At 57.8% G+C, this 24,623-nt stretch overlaps 1 protein-coding gene across 18 annotated transcripts in view; it reads right to left on the bottom strand.

Moving 5' to 3' along the window:
- Positions 1 to 24,623, bottom strand: part of TRRAP (transformation/transcription domain associated protein) — a 113,142-nt gene that overhangs the window by 42,449 nt on the left and 46,070 nt on the right. For 10 of the 18 annotated variants that reach the window (XM_089320861.1, XM_089320862.1, XM_089320864.1 and 7 more), the window contains exons 28-48: positions 24,014 to 24,110; positions 22,173 to 22,294; positions 21,702 to 21,872; positions 18,229 to 18,297; positions 16,105 to 16,158; positions 15,960 to 15,980; positions 14,371 to 14,490; positions 14,099 to 14,218; positions 13,659 to 13,817; positions 13,398 to 13,579; positions 13,029 to 13,227; positions 12,415 to 12,543; positions 10,656 to 10,922; positions 8,967 to 9,173; positions 8,298 to 8,456; positions 8,064 to 8,198; positions 6,250 to 6,360; positions 5,771 to 5,917; positions 4,231 to 4,444; positions 2,454 to 2,579; positions 280 to 423 (exon numbers count right to left, since the gene is read on the bottom strand). In XM_089320861.1, the coding sequence (XP_089176987.1) occupies positions 280 to 423; positions 2,454 to 2,579; positions 4,231 to 4,444; positions 5,771 to 5,917; positions 6,250 to 6,360; positions 8,064 to 8,198; positions 8,298 to 8,456; positions 8,967 to 9,173; positions 10,656 to 10,922; positions 12,415 to 12,543; positions 13,029 to 13,227; positions 13,398 to 13,579; positions 13,659 to 13,817; positions 14,099 to 14,218; positions 14,371 to 14,490; positions 15,960 to 15,980; positions 16,105 to 16,158; positions 18,229 to 18,297; positions 21,702 to 21,872; positions 22,173 to 22,294; positions 24,014 to 24,110 (2,953 nt within the window). The remainder of the gene's footprint in view (positions 1 to 279; positions 424 to 2,453; positions 2,580 to 4,230; positions 4,445 to 5,770; positions 5,918 to 6,249; positions 6,361 to 8,063; positions 8,199 to 8,297; positions 8,457 to 8,966; positions 9,174 to 10,655; positions 10,923 to 12,414; positions 12,544 to 13,028; positions 13,228 to 13,397; positions 13,580 to 13,658; positions 13,818 to 14,098; positions 14,219 to 14,370; positions 14,491 to 15,959; positions 15,981 to 16,104; positions 16,159 to 18,228; positions 18,298 to 21,701; positions 21,873 to 22,172; positions 22,295 to 24,013; positions 24,111 to 24,623) is intronic. The other 8 variants (XM_089320871.1, XM_089320875.1, XM_089320877.1 and 5 more) reach the window with 2 other exon arrangements.

Genomic DNA, 24,623 nt, shown 5'->3' with positions numbered 1-24,623 from the left:
CTTGGGTTCTGCGCCGTGGACAGCAGCCATGCCACCCGCAGCCTCCAGCCAGCCCCCACCCCACCTACCACCTGGATTCCTGCAGCCCTGGGCTCGGGTCCGGAACCCGTGCCGTATCCATGAGAACCAGAGCCTGCGCTATGGCAGACACTGCAGAGTGCTCACTCCATGGTGACTTCCGTGGAAGTCCAACCACTCTGGCATTTCTTCACGGAAGAGCCCAGGGCAGCGGAGGACACAGGTGGGACAGCTCCCCCAGAGCCCCGCCCCGCGGCTCACCTGAGGCTGCGTCCGTGCTCCCCGCCGCCTGGGGACTCAGGTGCTCGCGCACCATCTTCTGCAGGGAGCGCATGAACACCGAGATCAGCCTGTCTATGTAGCTCGGGTTGTTGCTGCAGGCAGACTTGAGGATCATGAGCGTCCCTGCGGCAAGGAAAGGCCGCTTGTCTCACAGAAAGCCAGCAACAGGCACTGACAGAAACGTGCAGTTTCAAATACGACTCAGCGGCCCCTCTTAGCTGTTTTCCCTTTGTAAGGCTTTAGTTAGCTGAATTCTGGGAACACGACAGGGCCCATTTCAGAAATAAGCAATTAATACATTAAAATGCAAGGCATCCTGGGAGCGTGATGAAGTCTCATGCTGTTCCAGCTGGAGGGGACCCCCCCCACCTAGTGCACCCACACTCATCACAGCGACACCCTGCGGTCAGCTGGCAGCCTTCTCAGTCCTGAGGCGACTGTCACGGTGTCACAGTGTTGTGTCCAAGTCCCCTCTGCTTAACTTAACTATGGCCCCAAGGAACTGAGGGGCAATGCTGGCCACTGGGACACACCAACAAGAAGCTGCACAACGCTTCTTTAAACAAGAACGTTCTCAGGACAAGCGTTGGTTAAGCTGCCTCCTGTGGTGTTGGCATCCCACATGGGCATTGGCTCAGGTCCCGCCTGCTCCACTTCCAATCCAGTTCCCTGCTAATGTACCTGGCAGAGCAGCAGGGGCCCGGCCCCTGTACCCACGTGGATGGGAGTTCCAGGTCACTGGTCCCAGTCTGGCCCGGCCCTGGCCTTTGTGGCCATTTAGGGAGTGAACAGTGGCCAGAAGATCTGTCTCTCTCTCTCCCTCTGTAACTTTTTCAAATAAATAAACCTTAAAATAAAGAGAGAAGTGAATCTCTCCACTTCATAGAAAAAATACCCTATGCTGAGGCCTCTCGCTAAAAAGGAACCTTCCACTCACCTAACTGAGACAAGAACAAGACGCGCATGCTAGTTTTGTGGTCCCACTTCAAAGTAGAGAAGTCATGGCGACAGCGCTTAGTTACGATGGAAAAGGCATTAACTGTGTGGTGGGCACCATCCACTGGGCATCGGGGGACCACCTGCCGTGCCAGGACGTGCTGTGACCCAGCACAGGTCGACCCAGTGCCAACACCAACTCTCCCACAGGGCACCGTGAAGCACTGCTCCCCTCCTGATGCTGCCAAGGCCAAGGCCGCCATGCACACAGCCAACTGGCAGGTGCAGTGCACACAGCAGCCTCACCTCACCTTCCGTTTGGGATTCATTTTCAGACTACAGTGAACCACCCTATGCGAGGCTTTTGCTCTGAAGACATACTTGTAGGGGAGAGGGGGCGAGGGGAAAACACTTTTCCTAATCTAGCCTATCTGAACGTGACCAATGTTCTAAAACATGGCGATAGAGGGCAGGTGTGTGGCCAGCAGGTTAGGCCACCAGCGGGGACATCTGCATCTCACGTCGGAATGTGCGGCTTAGATTCCCACCTCTGCTTCTGAGTCAGCTTCCTGCTGATGTGAATCCTAGGAGGCGGCAGGAGATGGCTCAAGTAGTTGGATCCCTGCCACCCACATGGGAGACTCAGGTGGAGTTCCAGGACCCTGCCTTCAGCCTGGCCAAGCCCCTGGTGTAGGCATTTGAGGAGCGAATAAAAGATCCTTCTCTCTCCCTATGCCTTCCAAATAAGAAGCTTTTTGAAAATTCCAGGAGACCAATAAAAATCAGCAATGCCAAAACCAGAACATGAACAGGCAGGGTAAAGAGAACATTTTCCATTGTCTCAACCCTGACCTGCACCTCAAGTCCCATTTCTGAGTCCATGGACCGCATCACGAACAGAGGGCACCTGCCATTCACAGGGGCACCCCCCCCACCTTGCCCAGCACCCTGCACTGCTCATAGGCCTGTTCCAAACAGAGCAGTCGCAGCTCCTCTGTGCGACGTGGAACACCGGATCAGCAGGAGCTACGGACGACAGGCAATGGCCCCACAACCAAACTGGAAGCCCTGGGATGGAGTGGAGACCCCAAGGGACGGCGGCCTTGTGGGCACCAACACCACACAGATCCTCCAACAGCGCAGCAGCTCCCAGCTCCTCCCAGCTCCCTGAGCCTCTCCCAGAGGCCACTCGGGGACCACAGCGGACACCCACTCACCGAAGAGCTGCGAGGGGTTGGCGTTGGCAGCCTTCTCGTAGTTGGTGAGCCCTTCGTAGATGACCTTCCCGACCGCCGCGTACAGGCACTCCAGCTCTTCGTACTTGGAGGCCACGCTGGACGTACCTGGAACACCAGTGGGCACCCGGGCGCTGAGGGGAGGGCTCCCCACGCCAGGGCCTGAGCTCTTGTCTGGGGTCTACAGCACCTGGCCGGAGGATTGTCTCCCACTATGGGACAGGACTCACCTCTGGGCTGGCTCCCACTTCACACACAGCAGAGTGACAACCTTTCCCCTCACCCTGCCTCCCCATACGTGCTTGACATCCGCTGACCTGGTCACGTGTTCGACACATGATACAACACTTCAACCTCACTTCTCTTTCCTATCTAAAGGGACAGCAATATTTGCTGGCAAAGAACCCAATTTCCAAAGCAGACCAAAAAAACAAACAAACAAACAAAAAAAACAGAGCAATGGATGCTGCGGTTAACACATCCTCACGTCAAAACTGTTTTTAAAGAAAGGTTGAGACATCCTGGAAGAGGTGGCCAGAGCTAGGCTGCCGCCGTGGCATCAATGGCCCCTCAGAAGACCCCAGGGACTGGAGAGGCGGCCATAAAGAGCCCAGCCTTGGGACACGTGTAAGAGACCAGCTCCAGAGGGAAGCGGCACGCCATCAGGAGGCCGTGCCCGGGGCTCACGTGACCTTCCTTACTGCCTGCCTGGAAAACGTCTCTCCGGCAGCACCTCCACTGCCCCCAGAGGCCCTGCTAGCCCGCCACTGAAGACCTGCATCATGTTCTGTGGGAAAATGAGCCTCAAGGGACTCAGAATTTGCCCCTGGGTTGGGGGGCCCTCGCCCAGGCCAGGGACACCCTGCCACCCTGCAGGGAGTCTAAGGCCCCAGCTTCCTCCTCAGTCTGCCCGCTCTGCCCACAAGAGTGTCCAAAAGCCAAGGGGAAGCCCCCAAAGGCTGGGCTGGCCAGGTCTTCGAGTTGGGCAGTCGAGGGCTCGCTCAAGGCCCTGTCTTAGTGGGAAGGGTCAGACCATGCGAGGGGGGCTGCCATTCTCAGGGCCCACCCTCGCTCCCCAGTCAAGCCAGAGTCCTTTCCCTGAGCCAAGTGAAGGGCACCAGAGCCACCGAAGGACGCTGGACACAGCCCTCAGGGGTCCTGCTGCCCGCCTCCACCAGTCATCCTAACAGCTTCCTCCCTGCAGTTATCCAGGCAAGGAGAGAGGGGGAAGGAGCCACTGTGGCCGAATGAAGAGGACTCTGAACGATGATGAGTGCTGTGCGGGAACTAACGGGACGCTGGCCTGGAACACAGCAGGGGGAAGAGCTTTTCTGAAACGGGGTTTGGGAAGGGCCCCTCTGACAGGGAGCAATTAAAGCAAGACCTGAACGATGAGGGGCTTTGTCTGGGGAGCAACCCGGATGCCATCTGGGACACTGCCGTCCCTAACCTGAGCACCTGGGTTTGGGTCCCTGCTCGGCTCCAGGCTCCAGCTTTCTGCTAATGAGCCTCCTGGGAGGCAGTCAGCGACAGGCAGCCAGGTCCCTGCCGCCCATGCAGGAGACCTGGGCTGACTCTGGGCTCCTGGCTTCAGCGTGGCCTGGCCCCAGCTGTTGTGGGCATTTGGGGAGTGAACCAGCAAAGGGAATGGGAAATCTTGCCGTCACCCGGTCTTTCAAGTAAACGAAATTCTAATTTAAGCAAAGCGGCGAGGCGGAGGGAGCGCGGAGGCCCCCGAGGCCCGGGGAGGGGCACGTACTCGGCTCGGTGGGGAAGATGCTCATGAGGCGCGAGAGCAGGCTGTGCACGGCCCGCAGCACCTTGGTGCTGCCGCACGCCATGCAGGCGGCGATCCCGCGCTGCAGGGGCTTGAAGCTGCTGAGGATGGCGGGCGGCTGCAGCACCGTCAGCAGGAAGCTCAGCACCTCCAGCCCCGTGCAGATGTTCCCGTAGTTGACTTGGTTCGGCTGCTCCTGCAACGGAGAACACACGCCAGTCACGGGAGAGGGAGACACACACACGCCCAGCAACCGTTAGAACCACATGCCACCAACTCTTTGGAAACTACAAAACAATAAAAAAAAAATCACTCAACAACAAATGCATCATATGCATAAAAATGTGCAAGCACAATATAGGATCCCATAAGAACACTTTTATAAATGTGTTCAAATATTTAGTCAAAATATAAGAGACTAAAACTACTCATGTTCAATGACATTTTAAAAGTCACTGAAATTTGCACTAAAAAGGAAAAGTTATTGCAATGAATTCCCCTTTAAAACATTCATTCATTTGGGGCAGGGTTGTGGCACACAGGTTAAGCCATCGCCTGTGACGCCCACATGCCCTGCTACAGGCACCAGTTGGGAGTCCCGGCTGCTCCACTTCCCATCCAGCTCCCTGCTACTGGCCTGGGAAAGCAGCAGAGAATGGCCCACGTGCTCTGCTTCCCACGAGGGAGACCTGGAAGAAGCTCCTGGCTCCTGGTTCAGCCTGGCCCATCTGGGAGTAAGCCAGCAGATGGAAGATTTCGCTCTCTCTCCCTTTGCAGCTCTCATTTTCAAATACATGAATCAATCTTTAAAAATAAGAATTTATTTTCAATGTGAAAATGAGCCAGTTACAGAGGGAGGGGAGAGAAAGAGACTCTCCCACTCACTAGTCCGAGCACCAGTGTTAGCCTCTGCAGGCTCACGTAACAGATGTCTACAGGATTTCTGATCCTGACAGTGACCGTGCCCAAATTCCATCAGAAATCAGACAAACGGAGCCCATGGTGGCAATGAAACATGAAGAGCTGTCGCTGCCACCAGACGATGACGGGCTCGTGGCTTTTCCAAGAACAGTGAGAGAGCAAAGAAATCAGCACAGGGCTAGGTCCATGTCAGCGACCAAGCCCTTCTGAGTACAACCCAGTGCTCCAGGGCCAACTGTGCATCCTCAAAGAGCCATCCTAAAAACTCCGAGTTCATGTTAAAGGCTGTTGCACACATCAAGAACAGCACTCAGCCCGGGCCGGCTGGTCTGCGAGTGCAGGCAGCGCGTGCACAGAGGCGGAGCCACGCCTGTGCCTTCAGCCCTCCTCAGAGCATCTGGGCGGGGGTGAGAGCTGAGGTGTAAAAGCCATGTCAGGGAGGCAAACGGTCTCCCCTCAGCAGCAGCCAGAAGACACAGAAAGGGCCACAACTGGTACAGGGTGCGGGAGACTTCGGGTCCAGGACGGGTTCACACCCCCCAGCCCGAGCCCAGGAGAGAGGCTCTGGGGGCCTGGCCTGGCCCCAGACCCTGGCACGTACCACAGTCATCAGCAGCTTGTCGAACCACTGCAGCTTAAGCTCGGACTTGGACCACATATCTGGGCGCAAGGCGGTCTTCAGAAGATTGACACAGCGGCGAGACAGCACCTCCCCAGGGGACCCAGCCGTGTTGGTGTTGTCGTTAACCTAGAAACCCGTTCCCTTTCACGCTGGTGTTGCACTGTGTCCAAGCTTAGGCGGTGACGAAGCTTCCCCACCCCGCAGCCCCAACTCCAGGGTTTTGCAGGCCCTCTCTGCGCGGACACCCCTTCTCCCCCCGACCTCCCGCCTGCCCGAGCGCGCCCTCCCCCAGGGCTCTCCCCTTCTCCGTGCATCAGAGGCATCGCTCGCGGCGGCACGGGAGCAGGCTCCTCTCGGGACTCGGGACCTCTCAACAGCAGCACAGACGCATGCTGCTCGGTCGCACGGTTCTCGGGCGGACCTGTCTCCCCGCGTGGTCTCGCTCTCACGCTCCGTACCTGACAGGCCACGCGGATGAGGAAGTTCACCACGGTGTCCGTGTGCTGCTTGTCAATGGGCTTGGCCAGGAGACAGTCGGCGCCCGGCAGTGACTGGCTCCGCCCGAACACCTAGGGCAGCACACACTCAGCCCGTGCCCACCACAGAGGCGGCTCGTCTCGCTCCCTGCACACCTGGCAGGTGTGCGGACAACTGACACAGAGTAGCCAGGAGCAAGCGACGGAGCAGCAAGAGGATGGCACTGCACAGCAGCAGCCCTCAAGGGAAGCAAGCAAGGGTGCAGGAGGAGGGGCTAAGAGCCAGCGCCCATGTCCTAGGCGAGCAGAGACCTGGAGGGAAGGGGGTTTGCACAGAGCCGGGGGGGGGGCAGGAGCTCGTGGGACGGTGCTGGGGACAAGAGTCCCAGCTCACCAGGGCCCCAGAAGTCACAATCAAGGGGAGAGAAAGACACGCTGAACTTCTCACTTCCAGTTTTGGAAATGATTACAGTAGGAGTCATGGAAATTACAAACGGCAGAGGGGGCTTCACTGGGAAGTAAGGCTCTGGTCCTGACTGCCTGGTAGAAACCTATAGAGGGGTGCACGCGGACAGAGACAGCAGAGGGGTACACATGGACAGAGACAGCGGTGGGGGGGGGTACACGCAGACAGAGACAACGGAGGGGTACACGTGGACAGAGATAACGGGGACGGTCTCTGAGCTCCATGGAGGGGTACACGTGGACAGGGACAACGGAGGGGGTACACGCAGACGGGGACAACGGAGGGGTACACGTGGAGAGACAGCAGGGGGTACACGTGGACAGAGACAACGGAGGGGGTACACGTGGACAGAGATAACGGGGGGGTTCATGTGGACAGGGACAACGGGGACGGTCTCTGAGCTCTATAGAGGGGTACACGTGGACAGGGACAATGGGGACGGTCTCTGAGCTCTATAGAGGGGTACACGTGGACAGGGACAATGGGGACGGTCTCTGAGCTCCATAGAGGGGTACACGTGGACAGGGACAATGGGGACGGTCTCTGAGCTCTATAGAGGGGTACACGTGGACAGGGACAACGGGGACGGTCTCTGAGCTCCATAGAGGGGTACACGTGGACAGGGACAACGGGGACGGTCTCTGAGCTCCATAGAGGGGTACACGTGGACAGGGACAACGGGGACAGTCTCTGAGCTCCATAGAGGGGTACACGTGGACAGGGACAACGGGGACAGTCTCTGAGCTCTATAGAGGGGTACACGTGGACAGGGACAACGGGGACAGTCTCTGAGCTCCATAGAGGGGTACATGTGGACAGGGACAACGGGGACAGTCTCTGAGCTCTATAGAGGGGTACACGTGGACAGAAACAACGGGGCAAGTCCCTGAGATCCATCAGAGGGGTACACGTGGACGCAGAGACAACTGGGCAAGTGCCCTAACTGTCGTGGTCGCGACGCTGGAGGTGGGGAGGCTGGGATGATGAGGCTTGCTCCCAACCACGCATGTGGGGCGAGGGGAACGCCAAGCACGCACACAGCCAGCTTTCTCAGAGCCCAGGTGGACAAGGGGCTGGGAAGGTAGAGGCACAGTGAGGGTGGGAGAGAAAAACCACAATCCCCAGGTGGGCACATGTGCTGACCCAACTCTGAGGCTGCGGAGAGGGCGCCCGGGAGGGCCGCGCGTGGCACAGTGGGGACCCGAGGGCGGGGCTCGCCGCGGAACACCCACTGCCGAGCCCCCGGGGCCTCGGGCGGCCTCGCCACACTCCGCCCACAGTCTGCACAAGCCAGAAGGAGGCGTGCTCCCAGGGATGGCCCGGGTCTTACCGCACTGATGGCGCCAGTGGCTGTCCGGAAGCGCTTCACTTCCTGTGCTGAGTCCACGGACAAGCCCCTCTTGATGGACGACGACACTGACGGGACGCCCTCTCCACTGGAACCGGGGTCCATATCTGAATCCGGCTTAACACGCACACATACACACACGGCTGTCACACACGGCTGGGGAAGCACGGGGCACCGGCCCCACCCCCGGCCCTGCCCTGCCCTGCCCCGGCCCACCTGCTGGTCCTTGATCCTCTGCAGCTCCCACTTGATGACGACCTCAGACAGGTCCACAGCCAGCCGCCTCTGCTCGATGGTGACGCTGGGCGTGAAACCCAGCCGCTGCATGGCGCTCACCATGTGCTGCACCAGGTGGTGGCGCACCGGGTAGTACACCTGCGGCAAGGGCGGCACCGCTCGCTCTCTCGCACCCACAATCCGCCGGGGCCCCACCGGCCCCCAGCCACACGCTCAGGAGCGGCAAGCGTCCACTCCTCCTCAGCCTGCCAGCACCACCCCAGAACTGGCTGACAGACCGAGTTCTCTTTAGGTGGTCACCCGTGCCAGATGTCACACCCGACACCATGCAAGTTTAAGAGAGAGAAGCAAATTTCCAACTTGAAAGAGCTGGCTTTAGAAGAATCCCTTCTCTACTCTCCAAAATCTAAGAGAGACATTTACAGAGAAACAGACCCCACGAGGCGGGTGATTTGGCCATGAAGAGGGGACTGCGACACGAGTCCTCATTAACCACCACACCGCCATGCTGACAGCAGTCACCTGTCCGCGCCCAGGGCAGGGCGAGCCTCGCCTCGCACACGCACAGGCCCACCAGGGGACGGCTTTCCTGACACATGGATGCAGGCAATGTCCACTGCATACCACCCTCTCGGCCTTTCCACGCACCTTAAAATGCTGCACTATCAGATGCAAGATGTGCACGAGCTGCGGGACCGTGTGCCCCTCCTCCACGATGATCTTCCTGGTCCAGTGGGTCAGCATCTGGTGCCCGTCCTCCATCCGGGCAGGCACCGCAGGTGTCAAGATGGCCATTGCCTGTCTGACGATGGCGCGTGCTTCCATGGCGTGCGCCTTGAGCAGGCTGTGGAACACCTAGGAGGAGCAGGAACCTCTTAGGCAGGAGGGGACAGTGGCTTTAAATAGACGGAAGCAGTCACTCGGGACCAAAGTCCGCAGGACTTTCTTATCCTGAACGACTTAATTAAGCTGCCTTCTCGCTCACGGCTTGGCCCAATGAACACGTTCATTCTGCCATCTGTGGAGGACCTGCCACGGACCCAGCCCGAGTAGGACCCAGACCTCAGCAGGAGGTAGGTACAGGAGCTGACCCCTGCCTCCGGCTGCGAGGAGGAGGAAGATAGAGTGGGAGGGGCCGGTGTCAGAGACCTCAGGTCAGAGGTGACGGCCTGCGCGGGGTCACGAGGTCACAGGGACAGGACTGGCACTGAGGGTAGAGGACAGGAAGCGTGCTGGCCGTCGGGACAGCCATCGTCTATGAGAAGCAGGGGCAACAGAAACGCCCTTGGTGTCTCACTGAGGCAACTGAGGGAGAGCAGTGCCCATCACAGGGGCTGGAGCTGCACCCAGGTGCCTGTGGGGGTGACAGACTACTACCTGGGGTCTGGAGCTCTGCACCCTGCAAGCTCACAAGAGGAAATGCTCTGGGGAAAACGGTCCAAGGCAGCCCCACAGAGCAGAGCAGAATCAAACATATCAGGGATCAAAAGTCTACATGAGGGGCTGGCACTGTGGCGTAGTGGGCTAAGCCTCCACCTGGGGCACCATCATCCCATATGGGCGCCGGTTTGAGTCCCAGCTGCTCCTCTTCGGACCCAGCTCTCTCCTGTGGCCTGGGAAGGCAGTGGAGGATGGCTCGAGTCCTTGGTCCCCTGCACCCGCATGGGAGACCTGGAAGAAGCTCCTGGCTCCTGATCAACCCATCTCCGGCTGCTGCAGCCATTTGGAGGGTGAGCCAGCAGATGGAAGACCTCCCTGTCTTTCCCTCTGTGACTCTGCCTCTCAAATAAATCAAAAAGAAAAAAAAAAGTCCGCACAAGAATCAAATGAACACACAAGTGTCTTGGTGGACAGCATTTTTGCACTCCACGTGCTGTTTCGTAACCCACTTCCATGACTCCCTGTAGACCCTCTGTTTGGCTTTCAGTTCTCACAGGGTCATCAAGCTGCCCAGGAGCACAGCACTCCCTGACATCAGAGCCTTCACAGCCGAGAGCTCAGGAAGTTCCTGAAGGATCCAAACGTCCTGGCTGGAAGGGGCCGAGTGGGCTGGCACTTGACAGAGACTGTCAGAGGACGGTCAGACCCCAGGGAGAGGGGAGGGAGGGGGACAGGAGGGTGGTAAAACACACCTGCCGTTCACTGCCCTCTGTCTCCCTGCCACCCTCTGCCGCCGCCCCAGCTGGAACTCTGGGCCCGGTGAACACCAGCCCCTGCCCCATCCCAGCTCCCAGTAACGCCACTTTTCCTAGGGGTCCACCACCCTCGCGTATCCTCCCCCATGGAGCCACACAGGACTCGTGTTCCCAGGGCTCACAGGTGGTGGGGGGCAGATACCTGAAGCACGATCTTCTTGTGTATGGCGAACTTGGCGATGATGTGGGCCAGCAGCAGGTGTCCGCTGTACTTGCAGGCGGGGTCCACGCAGGCCTTGGAGAGCAGGCAGGGCCAGGCGAAGGTCATGAGGCGCCGCAGCTTGCTGTTGCGGCTCTTGTTGTTGTCGTGGATGTGGTGGGGGGCGTGCTCCACCAGCAGTGTGGCGTGCTGCAGCAGGTAGATCCTCAGCGAGTCCAGCATGTCGGCCTGCTTCTCGGGGTCCAGAACCTGCCCGCAGGCCAGACGTCAGCCGCGTCACCTCCTAAGGCTCACCCAAGTTCAAGTCTCTCTCTCTCTCTCTCTCACACACACACACACAGGCTATACTGCACGGAACGTTAAGGCAAGGACAGAATCAGTATCTCGTCACTTCTCCTTCTGTAAGGAAGGACCACAAAGTCACCCTTATAAACCACCCACGGGCTTCGAATTCAGAATGCCAGAGGGGAGAGGGGCTGGGAGGCTTCCTGTCTCACACCAGCAGATGCAGGACCGAGTTCCTTAATTTCCTAGTAGTTGAGATTTTTTTTTCCTTGTCAACTTTTAATGATCTATTCTTTGTTTTTCTGCTTTTGGATGAGAACATGTGACCCGGGAAAAAAAATCTCTTTTTAACAAACCGTTCCAGCTTCCTATGTGACCAAGTGGTAGGTCGATTTTGGTGTGTGTTTCATGGAGAGAGTAACAAAGGTGCAAGCTGGAGAAGATTCCACCCGCCTCTACTAAATCAAGAATCAAGACTTCCTCCTTCAATTCAACCAGGCGGCTCAGCTGCTTTTGGTCCACCGGACCTGTCAGGTTCTGAAAACAGCCTGGGTCTCCCTCAGAACCGTGTTGCCCACCAGGCTGAGGCACAGCGCCCTCCAGCCAGATCCACTCCTCTGGCTCTCCAGCCTGTCCAGCGCCTCCCCTCCACCTGATGCCCTCAAAATCCCCACCCTTGAGCGGTACCAAGTCAAAGCCCCTGACTCAGAAGATACACAAGGCCAATGTCAAAGCATGGACCAAGTAATTCTGGGATGGGCTGGGTCAAAAATGGCAGGGAGGAGGAGGACCCTGGCTTATGCAAAGACCAGTAATCTGTCAGCCACAGCGGCCTCTGCTGGACATGTGAGAAGAGCCTCACTACCCAGGGGCAGCCGCCTCCAGACTGCCCACCCACACTCCAGTGAGGGACACCACAGTCCACTCGCATCCCTACACACACCACCAACACGAGACACTAGCACACTCAGCCTGACATCTCAAGGCCAGCAACAGCGGGCGCAGAAGCCCACACGACAAGCCTCAGGCAGGAGACGGGAAAACAAACTCCCTGGTGCTGGCCGCAGACATTCCCATGAAGGTGCAGGGACACAGGTGCCTCAATGGGACGCAGCCAGTGCCCGCCCCCCAGGGTCCGACAACCGGCAGCCACGGGTCACAGCGGAAACAGGACCCAGGGCAGTACTCTCACTGGCAAAGCCGAAGGTGAAAACAAAACATCAAGAATCTGCTATGCAAACAGCTGTCTGGGGTCTGAATTATCACGGAGCTACGTTCTGCTTCTGCCTGGGATCTGCTAATGAGCGAGGGCTCATTCAGGACCGGAAGCCGCCCATCAGAACAGCAACGTCACGTCCTGCCATGAGCGACTGCCAGCAGGAATCAAAGCCTACCCCAGTAAACCCCCAACACACGCCACACGCTGGTCCCTGGTGCGCGCTGCCAGCAACGCTACCTTGGTGATGAACACGCTGGTGATGCTCTCTGGGCTGTCTCCTTCTGGGTTGGGAGGTCCCAAGAGCTGCTCTCCTTCCCCCTTCTCAAAGCTGTACAAGAAAGCAGGATTCAAGATATGCTGCAGGACCTACAAAGGAAGTCAAACCAAGTCAGATGGAAACACAGCCACGCTGCTCACGTCTCCAATACGCTGGGGAGGACAAGCAGCCGGGCCACACGGCACTGTGAGGTCGGAACAAGCCCAGGAGGTGCCCACCGACAGTGACCTCTGTCCATGGGCAGCCTGGAAGGAGACGCCAGCCGGTTCTTGCCCACTCCAAGCAAGCTATTTTCTGCAAACGAGGAAACTAACTAACACACCACTCTCCAGCACCGGCGTGCTGCCAGATCGGCCGTACACTGCTTCCAAAGGCATCTCCTGGTCCAGAGGAGACACGGCCTGACGGGAACCGGGTCCAGGCCCCCCGCCCTAAACCAGCCCCCCCGCCCTAAACCAGCCCCCCGCCCTAAACCAGCCCCCCCGCCCTAAACCAGCCCCCCGCCCTAAACCAGCCCCCCCGCCCTAAACCAGCCCCGACACCTGCCGCCTTCCACTGCCTCACACGGGCTCACCTTGGCTTTCAGCTCATCTCCAAAGTTGGGGTCACTGAAGTCTACAAAGCGGAAAAACAGGGCGCGTTTCTGAGCGATGCTGTAATTTTTGGGAATCTCTTCCTCCATGTACTCTTTCAGGAACGTCATGTTGCAGAGAAAGCGACCCGTGAAGGCTCGGAGCAACTGGAACAGCAGTTCTATATCTCCATAGTTCCTTCTAAAGATCAAAGGGGACAACCGGTTAGCGCGTGCAAGCCCCACGGCTCACTGGCCTTCCAGCAGCTGGGTTGGAGCCCAGCCCCACCGCCGGTCCGACTGCACGCACGCAGCAGAGGCCCCGGAGCAGTCATGGGCGGGGCCTGTGCACGACGCCCTGCGGGCACCCACTTGCAGTAGTTGAGCAGACAATAGGCCAGCAGCTTGGGCTCCTTCCAGTTGGTGGCCGCCATGTTCTCCTTGCGGTGTCTCTCTTGGAAGGCCTCGCTGACCCACACGCGCCGCAGCTGGCTCACCAGGGAGTGCTGATTGGCCAGCCACGAGTCGTCGTTTTTCACAATGATGCTGATGATCTGTCAGAGAAGAGACAGTCAGGGAACGGTGACGCGAGCAGACGCTGGGGCTCCGGGGGCCCTGGCAGAGATGGGCTACCTTGATGGCCTGGAACTGGAGGTCCAGGCGCATGGTGCTGGGCGAGCCGGGGCGCACGGCCGTCTGCGCGCCGCCCGGCAGCAGCAGCGTGATGAACCTGTTGGGGTTGGCCGCCAGCACGTCCCGCAGCGGCTTGGCATCTTTGTGCTTCAAGAAACTCTGGAAACACAACAGTAGGGAAAGCTGCTTTAAGACGATTCAACGCACAAAAGGTGAGAGGACGTGAATTCGCAGGATCTTTCTAAATCTCTCTGGACGGGCTAAGAAAGAATTCACTGCAAACATCCCCGGGAGATTTTTTCACAGAATCGCACTTCAGGGTAGTCCCGGCAGCAGGTCCGTTTGTGCCACGGAACCCCTGTGGAGCGCGAGCCTGGGAGCCGAGCTCACGCAGCGGGGCTGCCGGCGCCCCGAGGCCGGGCGTGGGCCGCAGCTCTCACCATGAACATCCTGCTCCACTGGGGGTCGTTGAGCGTGGCCTCCATCATGAACAGCTCCACCGTCTGCGAGGGGTGCCGCGTGAGGAACTTGATGAGGGGCTCCCGGAACGGACTGCCCGCCTGCAACACACAGAGGGGCGCTGTGTCCCTGCGCTGCCGCCACCCCCGCCCTCCCAGGCCGGAACTGCCCCGTCACTCATTTCCCATAGCACAGTGAACGCGAGGCCTCAGGCAGCAGAGCGGAAGGGTCAGGAGCGCCCGGGCGGCCCCACCTCAATCAACATGGCGCGCTCTGTCTTCATGACCACCTCCAGCAGAGGCTTGACCAGGGTCTGAGGCGCGGCTGGGATCAGGTGGAAAAGGTTTATGATGGCCGAACAAATCTTCATTTCCTACCGAAGAAAACCAGAAATCATACAGAGCCCATCAGCTTTGCTGGTGCGAGAGGCAGCGTCACTAGGCCTACTACGGTCTCACAGCTCTCAAGGCTGGCCAACGAAGCAGAGGGGACAGGGACAAAGCTGCGACTTACCATCGCACACTACCCTGTGTGGGGCCTGCGGGAGGGCACTGCGGGGGCTGCAGAGCCCGAGCGTCAGTGGGAGGGGCCTGACCGTGCAGCCCTGGCAGAAAGGCGCTGACAGTGTGGCTGCTGTGAGCTGTGTCGCCTGTGCTGCCCCTCACCGAGGGGACGGGCACGCCTGAGAGCACCGGGACTGCCACTCTGAGTGGCACCGCACTCAGTTCTAGCAGAGGAAAGTTTCTCAAAAAATGCTGAAGCGTCTACCTTGGAAACTACATGTCCATGTAAATAAGGCGATGGTGGCACGAGGCTTTGTCAAGCAGGCCTAAGGTCAAGCTGACCGACGCAGGGGCTGTGTTCTGAGATGCTGCTGGCACTGCGTGGCGCTCACTCCACCTTCGCATTCTGTGGCCGCAGCTTTTGCTCCTGCCAGGCCCCCTCCGTGTGGCCCCTGCACAGCCCTGAGCCAGGGCAGGCGGGTAAAGTGGGGATGATTCGCATTGGTCCCGAGGGCCACGAGCTCAGCAGCCTTGGGGTGCACCTCAGAGGGTCTCCCCAGACCAAACGGAGATGAGGAAGCAACCACAGAGCCAGCTCACCTGAGTTCCCATCCACAGAGCGCTCAAGGCCTCGGCCAGGGACGCGCTACGCTGACTCTGCAGGGTTCTCACGTGGTACACGCGCCCTGAGGTTTTCTACTGCTGCAGTGCTGTTATGACCGCACAGCGCTGCAGGGCAGAGAGGACCAATGGTATCATCCCCATTTTCCCGAGGACGGAGGGCCCAGGAGTCTAAGGCTGCACAGGGATGCGACTACCTGTGTGTGCGTCTGCCTGCACACGTGTGTACATGTGTGCCTCGTATGCGTGTACCTGCACGTGTGAGTACGTGTGTGCACCTGTGTGTTCGTGTGCCTGAGAGATCAAGGGGCTGAGGTGCCGACCCACGGCAGGCAGGCAGGCAGGCAGGGGTGCAGGAGACACGAGGGCGCCCCGCTGTAGCAGGGCTAACACATTCTGTGGGGAGCTTCCTCTCAGCAGGCTGCTGGCTGGCTGAGCAAAGTCCAGTTCCATCTCACACAGGCTCGAGATGGCGACTCTGACAGGGAGCGAACAGAGGAACTTCGGATGTGGCTTCCCAGGCCCTGATGGGAAACATGCTTAGCACCCGGACACGTCACAGCAATGGTACTGTACGACTCTGCCACAGACAGACACACAGGTCACTGCACTCCAAGGCACAACGCACCGTCCAGTACAGAACCACAGCACAGCTAACAAGTCACGGCAGAACCAGTACGACAACAACCCCCTCCTGCACCTCCACTCCAATTCTCACCTCTACCCCTTCCATGGCAGGCTGAACCAAAACAAAAATTACAGCATGAAAAAAGGCAACAGAAAGGTCCAAAGAAAAGAAAAGAAAAGAAAAACTGTTCTTCACATTGCACATCACAAACTGACTTTTAATCGGTTGTTCTCACCTCAAACTGACAGAATGGAGACAAGGAGCACCTCCCGCACTCTGAAATGCTCTCCTGAGGATGGGGAGGAAAATCGGCTTTTCTATCGGTGTTATTTACAGAACTTCCCCGACACTCAAGCACAGCGAGGGTCGTTGGGGTTGACAAGACAGTGCAGACACAACGAGGTCAGAGAGACACAGTAATGAACAGATGGACGACCAAGAGTACGCGGGGGGCGTGGCTGACGGCACGCGCCTTCCCCAGGGGAGAAACTGGGATCCTGCTGTCGGCAGATGACTCTCACAAAACCCCTTGAGTTCACGTGCAATGCTCAGACATTCAATGTGAGGAAGACCCAGTGGCACACCCCTCTTCCCAGCGAAGGCCAGACAGGACAAGGGCGTTCGGCCTCGTGGGTTAGGCCACATGAGGACGCCACACAGAGCTCACGGGCCGTGAGTGGGTCACCTTGTGAAGTGACAGCCTGCATGCCACCAATGTGTTGTGTGTGCGTGTGTGTGTGCACATAGAATTGGCCTGACAGGGTCACGTGTTCTCTTCCGCAACACGGTGACTGTGCAGAGCCCTGATCATCAGGGGTACGCCAGGTCACACTGCGCGTTTACTTTTCTCAGGCACCTATTTAGCATCTCTGCGATCACAGCTTCTCAAATAAGCAGTGGTACCCAGGAGTGTTCTCCACACCAACAAACCCCTGTCTGAGACTCATTCCCCATCCAGAACCAGGAGCAGACTCCAGAGCTCAACGCAGCGCCTGGGTGGTGAGGCCAGGCCTGAATGCAGACGGGTAGCCACGCTCGCGGTGCCCGCGGCTCCCTGGCTGCTCAGGGGCGACGAAAGGATCTGGGGGTGAGGGACGGGGTGGGCAGGGGTGGGGCGGGCAGGGACACCGCCAGTCCCGACTCCATCCCCTCTGCAACTGCCCCACCTCCACATCACTTGCTCTCCATGCTTCCAGGATCTCTGATTCAGTGGAAGCCGCCAGCTACCCAGTAGGTTTTTAGAACGGCTTATGAGGCGGGCGGAAGGGCACGGGGGCCCCACGACCACTCCCAGGGGCCTCACTGACGCACTGTGCGTGCCTCCCGCAGGAGTCCCGCGGTTTTCTCCTGCACAAAAAATTCCCAGCCCGCAGAGGGACTGCTGCAGTAACAGTTCTGGCCCCGGCTGGCTTAGCTGGCTGTTCAGACGCAGCAGGCAACGAGGCACACAGCACACCTCGACACAGAATGGTCAAACAAAGCATAACAAAGCCAGAAAGAAAAAAACTCCAGGCTGGGATGGAAAGCGGCGTTCCACGAGCAGGCACAAGACAGACAGGCTGCGTTCACGGCGCCTCTGAGCAGCTAGGAGGGGTTCCCTAGTGGCGACGCCGCTGTGTGAGGTCACCGGGCACCATGGAGCTACGGAAAATGCAATTCCATCCACTGACAGGGTACCATCAGGTTAAGGAAAAAAAAAAAAAAAAACTTTTAAAATGGACACAAATAGTGTTAGATTCAGAACAGCAAGGAGTGCACATTTTCAGGAGACAGTCATAACCACCAACATCAGAGAGTCAGGAAAGATTTAACTATGGCGCTTTTCCCTCATGTACGTTCTGAAGTAGTCGTTCATCGGGGAACTCAGGCCTAGAACACATCCACGCCAGTGTTCCTACGATGTCTCCTTACGTTCTCCTTAGCACTGTAAGTCCTGAAAACGCTCTAGAAGGTTCCTGCAGGCGCGAACAGTTACACACAGACGTTCCCGACCGCCCAGGGATGGAAAGCAATGGACAACAGCTGCGGGGCACGCCCCCACCGCGGCGGCTGCCGACGTCTAGAAGACACACTGCGTGAAGCGGAACTAGTCAAAGGGAAATACTAACGTTCGAGCTTCCCCCAAGTCTCATCCACAGCGATGTCACACGCACACGGACACGTGGGAGACTTTAAAGAAACATGGAATGTTCAGCAACTGAGAGAGACAGAAGCAAAACGCAAGGCTAACGAATGGGGCACGTGGACTGCAACCGCACACGCTGGCTTCTGCCCGGCAGTCCATCAGAAGCACTGCTCCGGCGGGAAGGACCCAGCGGCACGGCCCGGGGCCCTGCCCAGAAACAAGCGAGTCACTCACGTTTCCGTCGCTCCTCTGGCCCCCTTTGTGGGTGATGACCACCACCTCCATCCACTTGCGCAGATGTTGCTGTGGAAAGAGCACATCCTTCGATTAGACAGCACGGCCCCCACGACGGCAGCGGTTCCCTCCGACGTCTGCTCACGGTCACCAGTGTTCCTGTGACTGAAACAGCCCACGCAGCGGGCTCGCGAGGTGAGCGACCGGCACCTGCTTGCGTCCTGACCACAGAAAGGTGCATCCTGACACCTGGCCGGTCCTGCCGCTCCCCCGTGGGAGCTGCTCCCAAGCCGATCTCTGAGCACGCAGGTGCATGGGCTACGGGACAGAGCAGGGACGGAGAAGGGAAGCAATGATCTCGGCCGCCCACGCCCGTCCTGTGAAGCTCCAGGTCCAGCGGAGAGCGGATAAAACCAAAGGGACACCCTGGGCGCACCAGTCATCAGAGTGCTACACAAGAGGGACCGCAACCTGCTTCAGAGGAGGGCTGAGGATGAGGAGAGCCCGCCGAGGCTGTGACATCTGTGCAGGGGCTCTAACAAGGAGGCAGATGCGCTCCAACCAGAAGAGGAATGCTGCTGCAAGCAAGGAGAGCGACAGAGGCCTGGGGCCAGAGAGGGAAGGGTGGCCACTGTGGCTGAGGAGCAGAGAGCAAGGGGACCCTGGGGAAGGAGGATGGTCAGACAAGCATGGCACCCAGCCAGGCAGCAACGCCCCCTGGGCTGACTGCAGGCAGGGACGCTGCACTGGGAGCAGGTGTGTGGGAAGATAGCCCACCCCACTGGTCTAACTGGCAGCCCGTGGCTGGACAAACCAGAAAGACAAGTACTCAGAGCCCAAAGCTCAGACCTCACCTTCATGCGCTGACGCTCAGACCACGGGAACAGTCAGCCACGCGGGCGCCCTCACCACCCTGTGCTGATGCTCAGACCACGGGAACAGTCAGCCACGCAGGCGCCCTCACCACCCTGCACTGACACTCAGACCACGGGAACAGTCAGCCACATGGGCACCCTCACCTCCCTGTGCTGAAGCTCGGACCACGAGTGCAGTCAGCCACACGGGTACAGTCAGCCACACGGGTGCCCTCACTGCCCTGTGCTGACGCTCAGACCACGGGAACGGTCAGCCACATGGGCGCCCTCACCTCCCCGTGCTGACGCTCAGACCACGGGAACAGTCAGCCACACGGGTACAGTCAGCCACACGGGCACCCTCACTGCCCTGTGCTGATGCTCAGACCACAGGAACGGTCAGCCACACGGGTACAGTCAGCCACACGGGCGCCCTCACTGCCCTGTGCTAACGCTCAGACCACGGGAACAGTCAGCCACACGGGCGCTCTCACCTCCCTGTACTGACGCTCAGACCACGGGAACGGTCAGCCACACGGGTACAGTCAGCCACACGGGCGCCCTCACTGCCCTGTGCTGACGCTCAGACCACGGGAACAGTCAGCCACACGGGTACAGTCAGCCACACGGGAGCCCTCACCTCCCTGTACTGACTCTCAGACCACGGGAACAGTCAGCCACACGGGCGCCCTCACCTCCCTGCGCTGTACACATGACCTTCAGGACACTGACGTCTGATGGAAGTCAGCATGCCACTGCTGTAAGGATTCCATGGTCAAACAGGCTCAGGGCACAAGGGCATGAGGGAACGAGGACTTAAACCATCAAAGCCTGCTTCCCTAGGACAGGTCTTCACCACCTGTACCATCCTTGCCAAACTTCACAAGGCTGTTTTCCAAATTTCCAAATTCACATAGCCCATGAACTGGTGTCCATGGAAGGCCTACCTCTTAAAGGGCCAGTGTTCCAAGGAAGAACACTGAGAAAGACACAAAGCCATACACATTTCTACCAAGTACCGACCTAGCAACATTTGACCAACAAAATCCCTGAAGAACATTCATCACCAGGATGCCAATTCCTTAAACCCACATCCACTGGAACGGCTGCTTAGACAAAGATTTAAATGACAATAACAGAACCAGACGTACAGGCAATGGTCAGATCCATGTCATTCTTTCTGATTCCAGGTTTCTCAAAGGAAATACACAACACTAACTGGCATATAAAATCCACTTTGAGTTTAACAAGCAGACAGTCAGAGCAAGGACCATACAGGAGACTTCAAGTGTCAAGTGGCTCAAACTCCAAACACAGGAACTGGGTGCCACACACGAAACAAGCAGGCTGACTGCTGTCTCCACCACACACAGACAGTAACTCCAATCATCCACAGAGCTAGATACAAACTCTGCATGGAGGAAGCTTTTCAGAACTGTTAAAACCAAGCCGAAGGCTTGAGCTGGCAACCTCACCACGCACCACGCGAGGGGAAAGCTCCACCACGGGGCGACGTGTTCTTGAGCACAGCCCACTCAGGGTAGGCCAGGGCAGCCCGGCCAGCACGGGGCAGGAGCCCACGTGCTAGGTGCCGTGCGAACACCTGGATCACAGCAACCACAGCCATTCTTCTGCCGAGGACACTGGCACTCTGCTTTTGAAGGATTTTACAATCGTGCCAGAGAAAGCAGGGTAAGCTGTCTGATTTTAGGGAAAGAGCCGTAGCCTTCGTCAGAGAGCAGCGTGCAAGGCGGTTCTCTCCACACTGTCCTGGAACCTCTGGACGGCAGTGCAGAAGGAAGGGCAGATTTCTGCTGTCTTGGAAAGAATGACAACGTATTGGAAGACAGCACACACACAAAGCATCTACTAGGAATAAACACATGTGCGAAACTACCAACAACTTGTTCACCACATCAGTGTCCAGTGGCAAAGGGCTAGGAGCAATCCGAGCACAGGGAACAGGTCAGCGGAACGACAGCAGGTCCTTAGGATGAGACGCGAGACTCTCAGCGGAATGAAGCGGTACGCCTTTGGACTAACCTGAACGACGGGGCCGAGCAAGCACGGTGTCAACCACACCTCCTCTGTGGGGCCGCAAGGACGCACCTGGGTGCTACCACAGGTGGGAGGGGACAGCACCTGTCCACAGGTGTGCCACACCTCCTCTGTGGGGCCGGGAGGATGTACCTGGGTGCTACCACAGGTGGGAGGGGATGGCACCTGTCCACAGGTGTGCCACACCTCCTCTGTGGGGCCGGGAGGATGCACCTGGGTGCTACCACAGGTGGGAGGAGACGGCACCTGTCCACAGGTGTGCCACACCTCCTCTGTGGGGCCGCGAGGACGCACCTGGGTGCTACCACAGGTGGGAGGGGATGGCACCTGTCCACAGGTGTGCCACACCTCCTCTGTGGACCGTGAGGATGTACCTGGGTGCTACCACAGGTGGGAGGGGACGGCACCTGTCCACAGGTGTCCCTGGCAGAGGAGGAGACGGCAGATCCCCTTCACGCCTTCCCAGTCATAAGCACATCGACACACCACTCACTTCACAAGCAACGTAAGCTAATGTTTTCCCGTCTAGCAAACAACAAGTTCTCAAGGCATCTGGCTTACCATCATCTGATCACAAAATTTATCGTTGAAGGAATTTGGGAAGAGCCTGGTGACGGAAGTCAGCCGATTCACCACATTCAGGGTCAAGCTCCGGTAATCTCCCAGCATCATCAACAGAGGGCGCATGTGCGTATGGATCTGATCGACCTCTATCGTCGCGCCTTCTAAAAACTACCAGAAGGGAAAAGTTACAGAGAGACAGATAGCACGGGGTAATCTCTAACAGAACGGAACTCCTGTTCCACCCTGGCACCCAGTGTTTGCTTTCCCCTTAGAAAACGCGGTAGTTCAGAAGTGTGTGATGAAATGAGGGGCGTCCATTGCTTTTAACATTTTAAAAGAGTTAGTATGACTATGTAACAAGTAGAGACATTGCAACCTCTCCTGAGGCGTGCCCAGGTTTGCAGGCCAATTCTCTCTCTCTCTCTCTCTCTCTCTCACACACACACACACACACACACACACCCCTACCTTCCTCATGCAGGCTTCCCCAGCCTCCTGGAGCTCACTGTTGGTGGAATTCAGGGCTTTGAAGAGCGCAGCGATGATCTTCTCTCTGGACTGAGGAAGGTAATTGCAGGCTGCAAGCGCATCTTGAGAGGGAGAAATAACACGGTCTCATTATTCACCTGAAAATACCTGAACAGTTTTCTTCTCTGAAGCCTCCTCCCAAAGAACACAAGACCTGACCACTCGCCCTCTCTCCTCTATCTGATCTCGAGAAAGTGAAAGCCGGCATTATCGAGGAGTGATGTCACTGGCCAGCCCCAAGGCCGCGAGGGAGGCAGACGTCTGGCCTAGCAGGTCAGAGCCTGAGCAGGATGCCTGCAGCCCACTCTGGGTTCAGGTCCCAGCTCCACTTCCAACTGCAGCCTCCAGCCCTGGCTTGACCTGGGAGCTGTGGGGAAGGCTCCAGTGCTTGGGTTCCTGCCACTCGGGGGAGACCTGGATCGAGTTCCAGGCTCCCAGTTCCAGTCTGGTCCAGCTCTGCCCATTGTGGGGGTTTGGGAAGTGAACCAGCAGATGGGAGACTGAGATTTTTCTGTCTGCCTTTCAAATTACAACAAAAAGCCACAATAAACCTCACACCTCCTGAGAGGGGAGAGGTGGGTGGAGGAGGGGTCCCCGCTGACATCGTTACCCCCAAGTCGTCCTCAGAGGGCGACAGCAGTCACATGTGAGCTACCTGAGGGCTGCAGCCTCTGACACGGCCTGTGACGTGTGATGCGGGGGTCACACGGCCCCCCTTCGTCCCAATGCCCAAGTCTATTCAACTTGGGGATTAAGCTCTAAGTCTTTCAAAGTGCAAATGTTCCTTGGAAAGGAGACACACCGCCATCGCTGTTAGCTAAGGGAAGTGAGAGGACAGCACCGACAGGCACTCACCGGTGGGGCGCCCCAAAACATCCCCTCGGTGCTCGCCTGCCACGCAGTGTCCCGGCCCCGGCCTTCAGCTCACCTTGCCCTGTCTTACCAACTGCCTGTCATCCCACCTCCCATTCAGAAAGGACTCTGGCCACATCCCATCAGGCGTGAAATAACCAACAAAGCTACAGTCAACTAGGAAAGCTTCTACTAGGCACGTAGTCACACACAGTGAATAATGACAGGGTCAGTCAGTGTGGCTCTCTTCCTAAACTCTGCACACTCCTGTGCACAGGAACTCACGTGCCCAGTGGGGCAGACTTCAGGAATCTCAAATGCTCTGGCTCATGAAGAAGCCCACAGAGGCTTCAATGCACCTTACTGTAGCTCTCATCCTAACAAAACCAGCCCTGTAACCAGAGCACCTGATTCACACAACCACAGAATACAGAATTACTATACAGCAAAATGCACTGAACTGCAGGCAACGGAATTCCTAAATACTAACAACACAGGCAATCTCATAACCTCTAAGTACTTCAGTAAACAAATGAACCTGCTGATCTCACCTTAAGAAGACAGAACACCAGACAGTTCAGACAGTAGCAACAGCAAAGCCACTGTATTTCACTTAAAAAACAAACAAAACAAAGATTTGTTTCTTTGAAAGGCAGAGTCAGAGAGAGAGATTCTATCTACTGGCTCACTCCCCAAATGGCCACCATGACATGGGCTGAGCCAGAACTGGGAAGCCACCTGGGTCTCCCACGCGGGTGCAGGGCCCAAGCATTTGAGCCATCCTCCGCTGCTTTCCCAGGCGCAGGAGCAAAGGAGCAGCAGGGACTTGAACCGGTGCCCATGCGGGTTGCTGGCACTGCAGGCAGTGGCTGAACCTGCTGTGCCACAGGGCCAGCCCCTCTTCACTGCTGCTCACCACGTGAACTTACTCAGGGCTGCGATTCGCAAGGGCACGAGCGAGGGGAGACTTTTGTAGCAGGGCAGCTTCGTTAAAGCGGAGTCTTCGGCCTCACACAAGTTCAACAACTGGAAGAGACCAGATGACGCAATTTAGCCCATCTTACTGCAGGGACATACAACCTTGCAAGTATCACAGCACAGCCATCCTCCACACACACCGCAACACAACCAGCAACGGACAGACAAGCCCAGTCAAGAACTTTCAGAGCGGAAATGGACAGAGCTCCCTGATTCTCCAGCAGCTCACGCCCTCAGCACTGCCAGCCCCTGACCTCGGCTTAGTGAGTGGACTCCAGAAAGGCCAAGGGACCCTGTCCTCCCAGTTCCCAGAGGCATCCCTGACACAGGGACCCTACAAGGCCTGGACAGTCAGAGCTGGGCCCAGGCCCATGGACTCAGAGAGACAGAGAGGGAATCCTCCTGACCGGAACTTCAGACAGCGTGGACTAAGAATTCGCTCGCTGGGGGTCAGAGCTGGGCCCAGGCCCACAGGACTCAGAGAGACAGAGAGGGAATCCTCCTGACCGGAACTTCAGACAGCGTGGACTAAGAATTCGCTCGCTGGGGGTCAGAGCTGGG

The sequence above is a fragment of the Oryctolagus cuniculus genome, chromosome 19 (assembly GCF_051225735.1).
Source record: "Oryctolagus cuniculus isolate XC-2025 breed Fujian yellow rabbit chromosome 19, ASM5122573v1, whole genome shotgun sequence".
NCBI lineage: Eukaryota > Metazoa > Chordata > Mammalia > Lagomorpha > Leporidae > Oryctolagus > Oryctolagus cuniculus.
The sequence above is the reverse complement of the archived record's forward strand: the minus strand, read 5'-3'. Positions and strand labels throughout refer to the sequence as shown.